Source organism: Apaloderma vittatum, unplaced genomic scaffold (genome assembly GCF_000703405.1).
Source record: "Apaloderma vittatum isolate BGI_N311 unplaced genomic scaffold, ASM70340v1 scaffold12065, whole genome shotgun sequence".
Classification (NCBI taxonomy): Eukaryota; Metazoa; Chordata; class Aves; order Trogoniformes; family Trogonidae; genus Apaloderma; species Apaloderma vittatum.
The window spans coordinates 335-14,935 of record NW_009717712.1 but is presented as its reverse complement, the minus strand read 5'-3'; the positions used below and the strand labels follow the sequence as shown (position 1 = coordinate 14,935).

General features: G+C 39.6%; 1 protein-coding gene across 1 annotated transcript in view; it reads right to left on the bottom strand.

The window, feature by feature from the left end:
• The window catches only part of PEPD (peptidase D), a gene marked incomplete at its 5' end in the record, with an annotated part of 127,816 nt that extends 115,420 nt beyond the window's left edge, over window positions 1-12,396 (bottom strand). Inside the window, 2 exons of the mRNA XM_009870010.1 lie at window positions 11,076-11,203; window positions 12,213-12,396. Coding sequence (XP_009868312.1) covers window positions 11,076-11,203; window positions 12,213-12,396 — 312 coding nt within the window. The remainder of the gene's footprint in view (window positions 1-11,075; window positions 11,204-12,212) is intronic.
• Window positions 12,397-14,601: the final 2,205 nt, after the last annotated feature.

Below are 14,601 nucleotides of genomic sequence, written 5' to 3'. Positions count from 1 at the left end.
AAAGAGTGTTCTAGTTTTCAGAATTGCATTCAGAAGAGAGGTACAAATGAGATGGATCTAAATCACAAATGCCAAAGAAAAACTGTGAACAGAATTTATAACAGCTGATAGCTATTCCTGAAAGAAATGCATCCAAGCCAACTGTTAATATATTTGCAACCTAATTGCTGATATACATTCATATGTATATGTTTTCATTTGCATCTAAACATTCTTCCAGACAATCTTCAATATATATAACAATTTTTTCCTACTGGTCGGTTTGTATTTGCATTTTTTAATGCTTCTAGGACAGAATTTCAGTTTTTAGTTTTTACAGTGGATCAGCTCTAAAATGAAATTCAGCTTTTCCTCAAGTAGTCCAATTTAGCTTTTCTGCAGCATTTCAGTTGGAGTCCCTAATAAGAGATTACTTATCTGCACAGCCTAGAATGTAAAACTATTCCTGTTGGAAAACAAAAAAATATTTTTAATGGTACGTTCATTACAAAAATGTGAGAAATTCTAGTCGGGACTAATTTCAAACCCCTTTCTACACATTCTATGTTTTGTAACTAAACGATTACAGATACACACACAAATACACACGTGCATACACACCTCAGAAATTACTTGAGCACCTTTAGCACACTAAGTCAACAGCAGGAAGTCCCAACCTTCCAGAAGTGTGGCAACTTGACTGCATTATCTTCTCTAAAAGTTGCATTAGTTTCCTCCCTCCCCACAGCACAGGTTAATCAAAAAGCTTTAGCTTGCTGAAGCCACACCGTTCGCTGCATCAGCCAGCTCCACACCAGTCTGCTAACAGACACTCAGTCTAAGAAGTCATCCACTGAATTGCAAAGGTCCTTCTGTAGGGCTGTCTTAATGTCAGCATTACTTTTATATACCTTACATTTTCTAACACATCTCTAAGTGATTCACAGATTTGAAAAGCCAGAAGAGATCAGAATAAGCATATCATTTCATTTTCAGTTTGATTTCTAGATGCTTTCATTTTCAAATACCTGATACTGTTATATGTCCTGCTGTTAGATTTTGCTAAGAGCATCCTCTCTCTCTTCCCTACTCATATTCTTACACCAGCCTGGAGAAACCCTTGGTCAGCTCTTTTAAAACACTTGTATAAAAACATGACCTTTAGAAGCTATTTAACTTTCTCTAGGTTTACTGCTGGAATAGAAACTAGTTCATCACCAACATTTTCCCACACTTCACTTTTTTTGTTTCTCTCAGATATAGAATGAAAACATTTTATTGAGCATTTACCTCAATAACAGTTGCACCATTCCCATCTACTAGCAGAAGCTGTTTGAACTGTGCCAGTTTTGTTTTATCTTTCATATTGTACTAATTCTTTTGCCTTAAGCTTGTCCTGTCACCCACCCAGAATCGTTCAGATCTCTCCGTTAGCTAAGTTCTCCTGTGATCAGCTTGTCAGAATAGGCAGACACAGGAAAACTATCAGCACATTTGTGAGTGTTATAGGCTTTATGTTCACTTATACAGTACAAAAACCAGTTATTTCTTTTGCTTTACACCTACACAATTTACAACAAACCTTTAATACTAAGATTTGAGTGGTTTCCTTAAGTCTTCACATCTGGCTTTATATGTGTTTTGAGGCTATTCTGAAAGAAACGTACTGCGCTGTTACATATAAAAGAAAGCAATGGGTGTATCCTAACATAACCTCCAACATGTCCTGCAAAAGGAAATACTAAGTTAATGCCACTTGGTACAGATAACAAAGCAGTATTCCAGGCTGTCTGACCACACATCCTATAAATGAACTTTTAATAATGAGAATCACCTGCAATTTCTAAGCACTGAAACTGGAATTAGCAAAAAAGCCCAAACAACTCCCACACTCGCATTAATTAAATGTATTTTTTAAAAGGATCAGTAGGAATGTCTAAATGAGAATCAACAACCTTTTTGAGGATCTCTTAGTATGTCAGGGAGAAAAAAGCAAGGACTGACACCAAGCAAAACATTCTGAAGACTAACTCCTGCAATTAAAATACAGATCCACAAGTCTTATCCACTGCTTATTGTGTTTCAGATCCACTGTTCCTTCCTGGTAGTTACCAGAATGTGATGTTCTTACAAGAAGTAATTAAAAGAATTAACGTACCTGGAACAATAACAGAATAGGCAAATATCAAAGACGCTACTCATGACAAAGTCTAAAGCAAAAAGATTTCTACACAATAATGTTCAGGGTACAATGCTCTCTTAAAAGATCCTGCAAGTATTATTGCCTAAAATGCATGGAAAACGGTCCAGGTTCAGCTCCTAAAATCAGAAGAGGAAGATTCTAGATGCAACGAGACAGAAAAACTATAACTAGCAAACTTCACAGTACAGCTTTCTGCTTTATGGGGGTACAGCAGTGTTGCTTCCTCCACTCCAGCCTCTCACATTCAGAGTAACAGATAGAAAACACTACTTTATGGCAAATTCACTTTGTCTTGACCAAATAGTCTCTACTAAGCAAAGTAAATGCCTACATTAGCCTGCACATGGCACCTGTACATGGCCCCAGGGCATGCACACACTTACCATCGGCAAGTGATCACATGAGTTACGTTGAATTTGTCCTCACTTACACGAGGGGAAACACGCACAAGGAGTAAATTGGACAAGCGTGGTCTTCAGCAATTTAAGTTCTACACAGTCAACAAATTGTTTATCGGGCCTTGCTAGAATGAGCTTAAATCAGAGTAAAAGCTGCAGTGAGACTGCATACAAAGAATAAGACCCTTGGCAAAAATTATAGCAGATGAACAGAAATACATCTACAGCATGTAGAGCTGAAGAAGGAAACGGGGTACAAAAGCAATGTTTTAACGCTGTCAGAGATTCACCAATAAACTCCCACTTCATTACAATATCATCAAGTTAACAGATGGCAAAGCATTAACCAAACAAGAGGGTGTTGCGAACTACTAGGAAGAACAACACAGGAGGCTTTACATGATACCAGCAGATGTTCCTGACTTTGTCCAAAAAAATGCATTCACCCATACACCCAGAAGGAATTTCACCATCTCAGATAAGAACATTAAAAGGCATCAAGCTACATTTAAACCAAAACAATACTAAGGGGAGCACTGATATCACACACAGTCTACAGCAATGTTTTGACCACCTTAACATTACTCCCTTTCCATATTTCCCTAGATTTCTGGTTTATCTTTGAAATGACGGAAGCACCTGCAGACATGTAAACCCAACTCCCTCCTGCTTTTGCTGCAGTCCAGAGTAAGATGGGTTTTGACAAAACAACAGAAGTTAAAAAAAAAATTGAACTGAAGACAAAGACTCAAGCCAGTTTAAGTGAAAAAGATAACTGGGGCTGTAACTGGCGCTGTGTCCAGCAGAGAGACAGCACGATGGAGTCCAAGTGCATGATGCTGGCCATGGGCTGCTGGGTGCATGGCACTAGACTGCCCAGTGCTACACAAAGATTATGCAAAAGAACAGCTGTGAGCAACGCACAGACCACCCAACTTATGAAATCAGAAATAAAGTACTAAGGAGACTCTCATGGTTCTACCTAATAAAAGCCATGCTCCGAACTACTTATTTAATCTACTTCAAATACACATTCTCACTGTTCCTGCTCAGCTATTTGTAACACAGGCATTCCCAAAAGATGAAAAATTCTTTACACTTTCCATAACTTCTACCTCAAGAGATAGTGCTTCTATTAGACATTTAAGACATACTATCAAGAGCTACCCAAAAAAACAAAAACACAGAAAACTTGCAACCGGCAACCTTTGCTTTATTTCTCTCTGTAAACAAAATTCTTCCTTGGAGAGAAGAGCTCTATACTAGGACAGAAAAAATAGTGTAACAAAGGAAATACTGAGACCCTGAAATCCCTGAAAGATTTCTTGTAGCATAAGAATGCAGACACACATTAGAAAGCTTTCTTTTAAAAAAATTATAATGGTTAAGAGGGCAAGTACAAGTGTTTCACTCAAATGTCTCAATTCATGCTTCTTACCTGAGGAAGTTACACACTGAATCTGTCAAGAGCAGATGTTCTGCTTTACTTTGGAAAAATACCTTATTGGGGGGAAAATGAGCAATATCTTATGTTCCACACATAAAAACACTAAAGCAAGCTCTCAGATGTGTGCAGCATGGCCCACAGCTCCCATATTAATGGGTAATAACATGAAAGAAAGCAGTACTGATGTTTACAGCATTAAGATGACCTGAACAGCTTCAAAAAGGGGACGATGGTATTCTCATCTTACAACTTGTAAAGAAAACTAAACCACAAACAAATTAAAGGGGCTTGCCACAGCTCATCATTGGCCACAAAGGAAAGGCAGAACTCACTCAAGCAAACAGTGCCTGATCCAATGTGACACAGAATGACCTGCCATCCCCAGGACGAGGGCTGCGGCCACGTGCTCCCACACCCCGAGCCCCCCCAAGCACACCAGCAAAAGGACACACAGCAAGTAAAATCCAATCAGTATCAATTATACTTTTGCCTATCCTGTTGTAACAGAACAGTTGGGATTGTTTTTTCCTCTTCATGTGTGTCAAACTTTACGGCTGGGATGGCCACTAGACTTTGACAGACGCTCTCTGTGATGCCCCTAGCACGCTCGCCAGGGAGGACAGCAGGGGAACCAGGGAGAGAGACTTCAGGGTTGAGAAAAACTTGAACCACCATAATGAAAAAGAAAATAACACTTAGAATAACAATGAAGATGTTGAACTAAGATATTACACAAGCATGCAAATATATTCAAAGAAACAAGAGAATATGTTAACACAGAACCTGTGCCTTCCGGATGACATCTAGGTCCTGAGCAGGGAAAAAATGTCCCAGTCTGGACTCGGCAGCAGACGGGAGCACACGAGCCCAGAGTCTCGATGGCAGCCCAAAAAAAACCAGAGCGGGAGCTGTGCCGCTCCCACCCCGCAAGGCAGAGGCAAGACAAACTGTCCCGACAACCAGTGCTCCTCTGCAGCATAGAGACAGGAGTTGGGAACACCAGCTGCACAGGGGACAGGACAACCAGCCGACGGCAACCCGCCCAGCACAGCAGCACTAAAGGCCCCACGGCTCTTCTTCGGGCCCTTACTTACCGAGCGCCATGGGAAGGAACATTGTGATTGGTCCATTTGTGTCACATGACCCATCCTCACCTCCCCATAGGCGCAGCTGCCCCCCTCCTGCATGGCGACTGACCCCTGGCTCAGAGCCCAGAGAACTTCCATCGCGGGGCTCTCCCAGGAGGACAGCGCGTTCCTCAACAGAGACAGCGCTCTTTTGGTGAGTCCTTCTCAGCCATACAGTCGGACACAGCGCAGGGCATAAAGATCAGAGGAAACAGCTGACAGCAGGAGCTGAGAACACGGAATTTTGGAAGTGCAAGAAGGGAGACACCACTGTAGGTATTTCACTTGAGTTTTTTCACTGAAGCGCCTTCTCAAGTCCAGGTGGATGAGCAGCCGAGCGCTCTGCACTCAAGCCGGGCCAGCAGACAGCGGGGTGGGAGCACGGAGCCTGGTTGGAGCAGCACCAAAAATCCCCACCAGCACTTCTTGTGCTGTGGCTTGCCCTGCTACCGCAGCAGCCAAGGCCTTGCAAGGAAAACACGAGGCAGACCTGATCAAAAAACTCAGATTGTCTGATAATTCAAAATGTTACCAGGAGTTTGCATCACCAAACTTGACATTCCTGATAGTAAATTAAATAAAGTATAAAATCAGAATTGCCTGGTGGGGTTTATCAACATTCCCTGTCGTACCACAGAGTAAGACATGAGTAGGCAAGACTTAACCTCCTCCTGCTGTGTTTTGAAGCCATATCACGATACTAAAAAGCTCAGGTGCAGCACTGTCAAGCACATTTACTTCACGTTAGTTCTATTTCTCAATGCATCCGAATCAAAACCAGGAAAGGAAAAAAGAAGCACTTTTAACACTTACTAAATCACCAATTTTTGCATCCAGTTAGAGGTGTATGCTGGTAGAGGTTGCAAATCAATGGACTGATACAAATTATTATCACTGTTTAAAACATTTTCAACAAGAAATACAAGGAAACTTACGCAGCTAGAAAGCAAAGACTTATACAAATAATTACTGTAGTAAAATTCAAAGAAACAATACACATTTATCCTGGACCATCAAGGCTCATGGACGATTACAATACTGGGACAGTGACTAAACTGATCATTTAACAAACCAGAGCATTCAAGCAGCACTGTTTAGAGAAAAACAATCATCAGTAAAGTGGCAAAGGCAATCCAGACATTAATTATTCTGTAAAAGTAATTTTTATCCACAGAAAATTCCATAACAAATGAATAGGAGACAAGAAATGGAAATCAGTCTACTAGGGAGAGAACTGGAATCACGGAAAATTAGCGGTGTGTGGAATCCCACAAGGAAGTCTCGTCAATCAAAAGCAACCAGCTTTATTGTACATTTCTGAAAGGATCAGATGGAGGGTAAAGCAACAGATGTACTATTTGAATAATAGTAAAATATTTGATAAAAATCTCTCTCAAGACTGTTACTCTCCAAAATCAACTCAAATTAGCTTGGACAGGAACACTATGACGTGACCTGAAACCCAATGACTAGTCATAATAAAAAAAGTGAAAAGCCTAAAGCAGAAAATAAAAATAAACAAATAAATTAAAAGATGAGTTTTTCAAGGGCTAGGAAACCCTCCCATCACCACACTGAAAAGTGCCGTATCAATTTAGATTGATGTTCTCAGAACTTAAAGTGATAAACACCAACGGACTGCAAGTCCGACTAGTGGGATACTGCAAAGGCTGAAATTAGATCTGATGCTGTTCAGAAAAAGAAGCAGGACTGAGTATTTTCATGAGATCCACAGATGGCAACAAACAGGCTGGCAACAAACAGGTGGCAACAAACTATGCAGATAAACTGCAACTGCCAGGTGGTACAAAACTGTAATAAGATGACCTAAAGTGACTAAAGAAATATTTTTTTCAACAGCAAAATAAAGATTCAGTGGGTAGGGGGAAGGGACAAATGGCAGGAAGAGATCAAATGACAGGTATGGGAAAAAGAACACTAAACATAATTCATTTTAGAAAAAAATAATAAAGAATACCAGGGGTATTTTTATATTGCAGATCAGTTCAGAAAGTAAAACCAAAGACTCTTCTAGAGTATACCACCTGAATACACTGCTTCAGAGGATGCTACGGAGAAGAGGACGTCTATGCACCACATCAATAAAACTCATCTAGAAAAAAGTCCTTCATTCCTGAAAAATCTACATGAAGAAGAGCAATTAAGGTCATTTAGAGTTTGTTCCCTACAGCACCCCCAGACACTCCACCATCTCTCCAAAGAGCTGTCTTCAATTTCAGGTTGCATAGAACAGGCTTAGTACAGTCTTTGCCTTCCTGCAGCCAAGCCTAGGACTAACTAATGCACCGGTCTCAGCCACCATGATACAGTCAGATGAACATACCACGATGTACACGATTTAATCCTCACAATTATTCAACATGCAAATGCCACAAAATTTCACCAATCTCCATTACGAAAAAGAGATGAAGAAAGATGGGGGAAAAAATAGAGTTAAAAGACTAAATAGCCTGAAAAGTTTTTATGTTTTTTTCTTCCCAAAAGTGTTTTGGGGAAAAATAGCAAACACGCAAAAAACCTAACCACATCCTTCTACACTTTTTTCCAAAGGCAGTAAAACCTCCCAGTGTTGCTGAAGTCAGTCAAGTTTAATGACCAAGGTAAAGGTTGATTTTGGTTGTAATCTTTTTAGAAAATTACAATCTTTGAAAAGCTACATCATTACATCACTGAGAAATTATTAACATTTGCAAAGCATTTCATTGTGTTTTATTATAGCTTCAAAATGCCACACAAAAGTTCAATTTCGCAAATACAGATAGCTTCCCATCAAATTCAAGGAAAAATGTTACTTACAGTGGATGCAATGCCAGATTAATGTTGTTATACTTACCAATCAGCCATCAGGGCTTCAAAGAAAACACAGGAAATTGCATCTAAATATTGCTCTGTCCCATTTAATATGTATTTCTAAAGTTAGAGCATGAAAGTGTTAAATATTTTTGTTTTCTATTAAAAACACCCTTTACGTGGCAAGGCAATTAAGTTATTTTGGCATCCACTCCAAATAAAGCAGCTGCTGTACAGTATGTTTTACTTTATAAAATATCTTTAATCAGCACACTGACTAGTTCTGTCATTTATAATTAAAGAGGTAAATGGCAGGTGCAGCTTTAATTAGTGAAACTGAAGTCTCTGTGCAAGATATGCAGTCATACCAACTTAAATGCTTCCTAGGAATAGAAATGATTGCTAACAGCTTTGCACCACAAGCTTGACTAGGTAAGACCATGCCAAGAAAAAGGACATTTACAACACAGTTACGCTTCGGAAGCCTTTACGATCTTATATTACCACATTCATTTCTTAAACACTTCCTCCAAAAGCAAATATATAAAAATAGGCAACAACTAAGAAGTGGGCTAGCCCAACATTTGTAGAAATGCCCACACTCATAATTTAACAACTGCTGTTGCAATCCCTTCCCAACACGAAAGTAGGGCCACCAGTCCTACAATTACTCTCATCATAATTCAGCGATTGCCACCTTAAGAGGCTGTGGGTGTTTTGGAGAACACCCATAGTCTGTAAGTTCAATTAACTCTCTCCTCCCTTTTAAAACTGCAGAGGTTATTTTTCACTTGAGAGACTTCTGAAAGGAAGCCTTACAGCTATTTACAAATCTTTTGAGCAAGAAGTCCTACAAGATGAGGAAAATTTCCAAAGAAGTAGCAGTCACCCCCAACATGGGTACGACGCAGCACTTAGTCCACGGCGGACCACAGCCCAGGGTGGTGTGTCCAACAACTCCCCGTTCTTCTGTTCTACAGAGTTCCCAGATACCACCTCAGCATGGAAAACTGATCATCAAAACAAGTGCAGTTGGTGAGACTGAAATATTTACAGTGTTCATGGTCTCATTTGTAAACTAATAGTCTGCTCGCATCCAAGCAAATGGTCTCAGATGCTTCATTGGTTTTGGCCAAACCACGACTGCAATTTGAAAGAAGCAAAGAAATCCTTTTACTTCAAAGCAAAAAAGGTGAACCCTTCTGACTGCCACATTACCTAAACTATGTTTTGAAAACAACTCAAACGTGTCCTTCAGAAGTGAAAGCACAACAGCAGATCAAACAATACATTTAGCAATACAGTAGTAGTAAAGTAGTAGTAAAGAGCCTTCTGCATTAACTTGAAGAGAATCTGCCTTTCTGCCTAAACTCACATAGCAGATTCCCATAATGGTGTTAAAGAGAAAGCAACATAAACACCAAGCAAAGCAACTGCACCCCATAGAAGACCCACTGTAGACCTCTGCAAGATACCAACCTTGCAAATATCGTACAAGCTAGTGAACTGTGCTTCACTGATGCTTCACGAATGCTTCTTCAGTGCCTAGGCAGCGCTTCCAAGCACTTTCAAGGCAAACTATAGTAGATAAACAGCAGTGGCTGGAAGGAAAACTTATTTGTGTTTTTCTTTCAGTGCTAATTTTGACTTAAAATTGAGTCTTCTGGGAAGAAACACAATCTCTAGCAGTGTGCAGTACCCCCTGCCAACCAACTTATGAAGCAGAACTGCTATTGACTCACAAACGAGTTATTCATCCATCCTCCTTCTGACAAGCAGAAAAAGTACACGACCGCAGCTGACAGAAGAGAAAACAAAGATTCAAACAGAGGAAATCAGGAAGGGTAAGGAGAAGAATTTAAAAAAACAAGGATGCTGTGATAAAGATAATTTGTTATACTCTGCAAGAAGACACAAAGACAATAAAACAGACTTGTAGTTCTGTAAATGAAACAATAACAAGCTCTGCACAAACAAATCAAAAAGGCCGCCGCTTACAAACACTACAGTATTTTGTCTGAAAGTGCAGAATGAGGCCGTGAAATTTCAATAATATTTTTAGGCCTTTTCAGATTAGGCACAATCAGCGTAGGTATGACACAGCGCATTTCAACCAGCAGAAGAGAACTTAGCAGGAGGAAAAAGCTTTGTCTATAAATGGGAACAAGCACCACTAGGGAACAGACTTCAGAGAGTATATGTAGGGGTTAAACAGACCCTGTCCTCACAGACAGGTGCAGCTCTCAGCTGAAATATTTCAGACAGCAGTATTCAGACATTTTTATGCTATCACAAACAATTTCCATTCCCAGGCAGGTCTAAGACAGTGATATTCATATAAACTCACTGAGAAGACAGCAGCCTTGCCCTACCATATGGTCTGGCACAGTTCGGCATATGGGATTGGTAGCAATTGTTTTCCCTCTCCCATATTTAACATTAAAACATAAGTGATAGCTTCAATTACAAGTGAAGCAACCTGAGCTCAAAATATTATATTAGAAGTAATCCAATGTCCTGAGACAACGTAGACAATAAAAAAAAATTACAGTTAGACGGTATAAATACAATTAAGTCTGTGAAAATAAATGAATACATGAATACATCAATTCCTCCATTGCTATGGCACTGAGCAATATTTACTACCGATGTTGAGAGAGAGATGTTTATGGCATACTCGCAGAATAGAATTAAAATCACATTCCCCAGTCTGTCACTTCACATCAAAAGAAGTATCAAAGGGGCTAAGCTACTTTCTGCCATTCAAAAAGCTTCATTATCTAAGGCAGCTGCAAACTGGTAAATCAAGTTGAAAGCACCTGCTTTACTATTTAACTTGTCTGGTCTTAACACAAGACTTCTACTTTTCTTTACAGTAGAGCTTCCTTACACGGATACCATGAGACCCACAGGTTCCAGTTCCAAAGGTTTTCTCTACCTGTGATCAATATCAGTCAATTGTGTTTTGTATCATGGTATGGACAGATCACTACATTTCACACCAAATGATTTGGTGGAATCTGATGAAAATGAGATAGCATCCCAGTTCTACAGTTACATTACATGAAGTACTCAGATACAAGGGAACACAGTTAAAAAGTACATCTTACTTTCCCATCCAAACTGCATAGCTTTCAGGGAGTTGTGGAACAAAAAGCATGGATCTTCCAGTATCAACATCTACTGCTCCAAAGCAGCCTGCTTCAGTTACTCCAAAAGTCCAGTGAAAGTAAGATTCCTAGGTTAAGACAAAATATATTCTTAAAAGAAAACCCTCACTTCTACCAGCTCTAAAAATACACTACAGTACATACTAATTCTGACTTCCATGTATCTGAAAGAGTTATCTCTTGCTTTTGGTGGGGTGGTGGTAGTGATTCAGGTCTACAGCTTTTCAGACTGGTTAGTTTTAGGTTACAATAATACAAATCCTTCTGTTGGCAACTGGAAAGGATCAGAGATTAATAAGCTGGTAAGCTTATGTTGGTAAGAACAGACATAATGCTCCCATACCCTGAAAGGTGCATATCCTTTAAAAACAGACCAACAGCTACATTTACATATGCGCTGTCTAGATTTTAATTTATTTGGTTTGTTTCTTTGTAACATACAACAGCTCAATTAAATTCACAAAACAAAAGTACTGAGGCAGTTACACAAAGTATAGGGTATGCATAATTAGAGTTCTGTTACATCAACTTCCCCAAAGACTAAGAATGCATTTGGTGTGACATTAACAAGTTATTAAGTCCTATTTGTGACAGAAGAACACATGGGTACTTAAGGATGAGTCTAATTTGAGAAGACGTGTGTTGTAAATTCTAAAATACATCCTGCATTATGGAATATACTATTTACAAAAGCTTGAAATAGGCTTTTCTATAAATTATTTCAGTTTAGGTCCACTGTAAAATGTTTCACTACAGACAGAAAGAAGGTTATTTTGGGGAGTCACAGACAAGACTGAAAGAGCTACAAAATATTCCATCGCTGTCTTTAATACCACATTAAACACTGACAGGCAGCAGGGCCTTGAACAGGTTTGGATCCTTTAATAACGAGTCTGCATACTAAAGCACTGAAAGAGAGAGTAACTCAAAGCTGAAGAGGCAATGTTATAAAGAAGCCAATTTATCTAAGTGATGCAAAGCAACACACATGAGAGGGAAAATAATTAAAAATTGTTTAAAAATTCATGTAGCTGAAGAGTTTCTTAATTTGATTTGAAGTTTTGATTCAGCTCTTACCTGCCGAAACACAATACCAGTATCAGTACAGTATCTCTGGGTTTCTTCTCCGCCTTGCAGCAAAACAACCGAGTTCTTCTGGACATCCTTATTCTGTCTCAGGCGGTCACACAGTCGTCTTCTATTTAAGGCAAAGAGCTCTACAGGCACCTTCAGGGTCTCATTCCCCAGCCAAAAGGAGGGTCTAGAAAATATTTTTTTAATTGACAATTAATGGAAGACAAAGACAGTGGTTATCACAACTCAGACACACAGTGTTACTTTAGTCTAGAACAGAAAACAAAGTTTAGTTCAACTTCACAAACAAGATGTCAATCACTCAAGGGGAAGAGAAGCTGTATACAAGTATCACTCTTGAGCGACCAAACATTGCTGATACGCTTACCAAAGAAAAAAGGCAGCAACAGGAAACAAGGCTGGCTGGAGCCGTGGCCCCCTCGTTACATTCCTTTAGCTAAAGCACCATGAAAAACAGATGCAGAAAGCGACAACAGCCTAGGCTGGCCGAGTAAAGGCAGAACAGGAGAGCAGTTCCGAGTCACTGAAAACAGAAGTGGGAAGTTACACTAAGTCTGGCAAACTTCAGCAAGTCCTTCTGGGAAATTTCTGGGTAGGTATGTTTATTCTTGCATGCATACAAGCAGCTTCAGCAAGTGGCTGGTGGCTCTGGTGGCCAGAGGAGCACGTCCCAGTCACCTGTGACCTCCTGCTATACATCATCACCTGCCCCTAGGGCAGCATGAATGTCCCACAACAGCCCGCAAAGTTTCTGAAAGGCTGCACTCAACAAAGCTGCAATTGGAAAAACACAGTTTAAAAGTAGAGAGCTCTCTCTCAAAATGCACTGGTTATTAAGTAATTTAAGGTGTTTAAAGTACTGCAAGAACATGCTGATTCATTCACATTTGTTATAGCTCCATATGTGCACTTTCTGGAGCTTCACCAACAGAAGCACAATAGCTTGCAGCAGGTTTTTTTTTTAAAATCAGATGAGAGAAGAATCTAAGGGCATTCCCCATTTTTTTCTATGCTTAATACAACAAAGTCAGGCTTTGGAGCTTCAGTATTAGAGATCAATACCGTTTTATTGATAAAATCCTATCATTTAAGTCCAGTTTGGCACTCCAGCTCAGCTTCTCTCAGCTTACTGAGATTAGCTGGCTGGTCATTTTCAATCAGATATGCTTCTGGAGGAGATGACAGAAAGATCCAGTTAAATTGTTACTATATTAAGATGACAAGAAATGAACCATCAAGCGACTCAACCTTAGAAAAGCAGAGCTCCCCATCTTAATTATTATATAGCTTTCATAGGCAATCTGAAAGGTAACCTTTGATTTACAGCTGCATAAAGTAACCTCCTGAAAGACTTTATCATCATCAGAAATGTAAACCGTGTAATTTCTTACTGCAGACACAGCACAAAAGAGCCAATAAAATATTTTATTTTACTTGTTTATACCTACTTGATACAACAGCGTAAGTAGTTTTAGAAGGTAAAAGACCTTGCTAATCCAGTTTTCAAACTATCTGCCTCAGAGTTCAGCTGATGGTGCACAAACCCCAAATGTTTCTTTTTATTACTTCCCACACACACCTGATAACCCAGCACCATGGCAGGTGATCATTAGAAGAGCTCCAGACTACCTACTCTAACACAAAATCGAGACTCAGAGAAATAATGATGTTAGGCAACAACTCATACAGGTAGTCTCACTAAGCCACTTTAAGAGTAAGGTCTTTTACTAGGATCTTAGCACTCGAGCTGAAATGCATGCTCACACAAAACACGGCTCTACCGTACATTTTATCTAAGCCCACAGTAAAACAGTGTTCTTCCTTGCCTGTAACAGATCCCACTTCCCCTGCCTGAATGTGATGCCACAATCAACATTTTGTTATTTTCCAGAGAGCTTACATTTTGTTACAATATGGATTGTTCTGATGCAACCACCAGAACATACTGGCAACCAAAAACTCTATTTAATTTCTGGTTGTCTCACCATTTTTCAGTTAACCTTTTGTACTTCTGGTTTTTCAGATGAAAATTCACAGATTGCCATTTCTGTTCTACTGAGGTCATGGAAAGAGGATCTAGACTTCCATGAAGATGAGAAACCACTGAAACTACTTTTCAAGAAGTTATCGTTTGTTTGCGGACTAAGCCTTACTTACTGTTGGGGTTTTTTTTGTTTTGAGCAGCAGTGATCAACATCAGCCTGAGGTCTAGCAATTCTTAATGCTGTTTCCACATCAGGCGTGTGAAGTGCCTAAGCTAAGCACAGCACACACAAACAAGCAATATAAGGCAAACAGTAGAAGCAACTACCACTGTTTAAGGTGTAAACTGGATGTCTTCTCCATGGCAAACTCACTGCTCCTTGTAAAT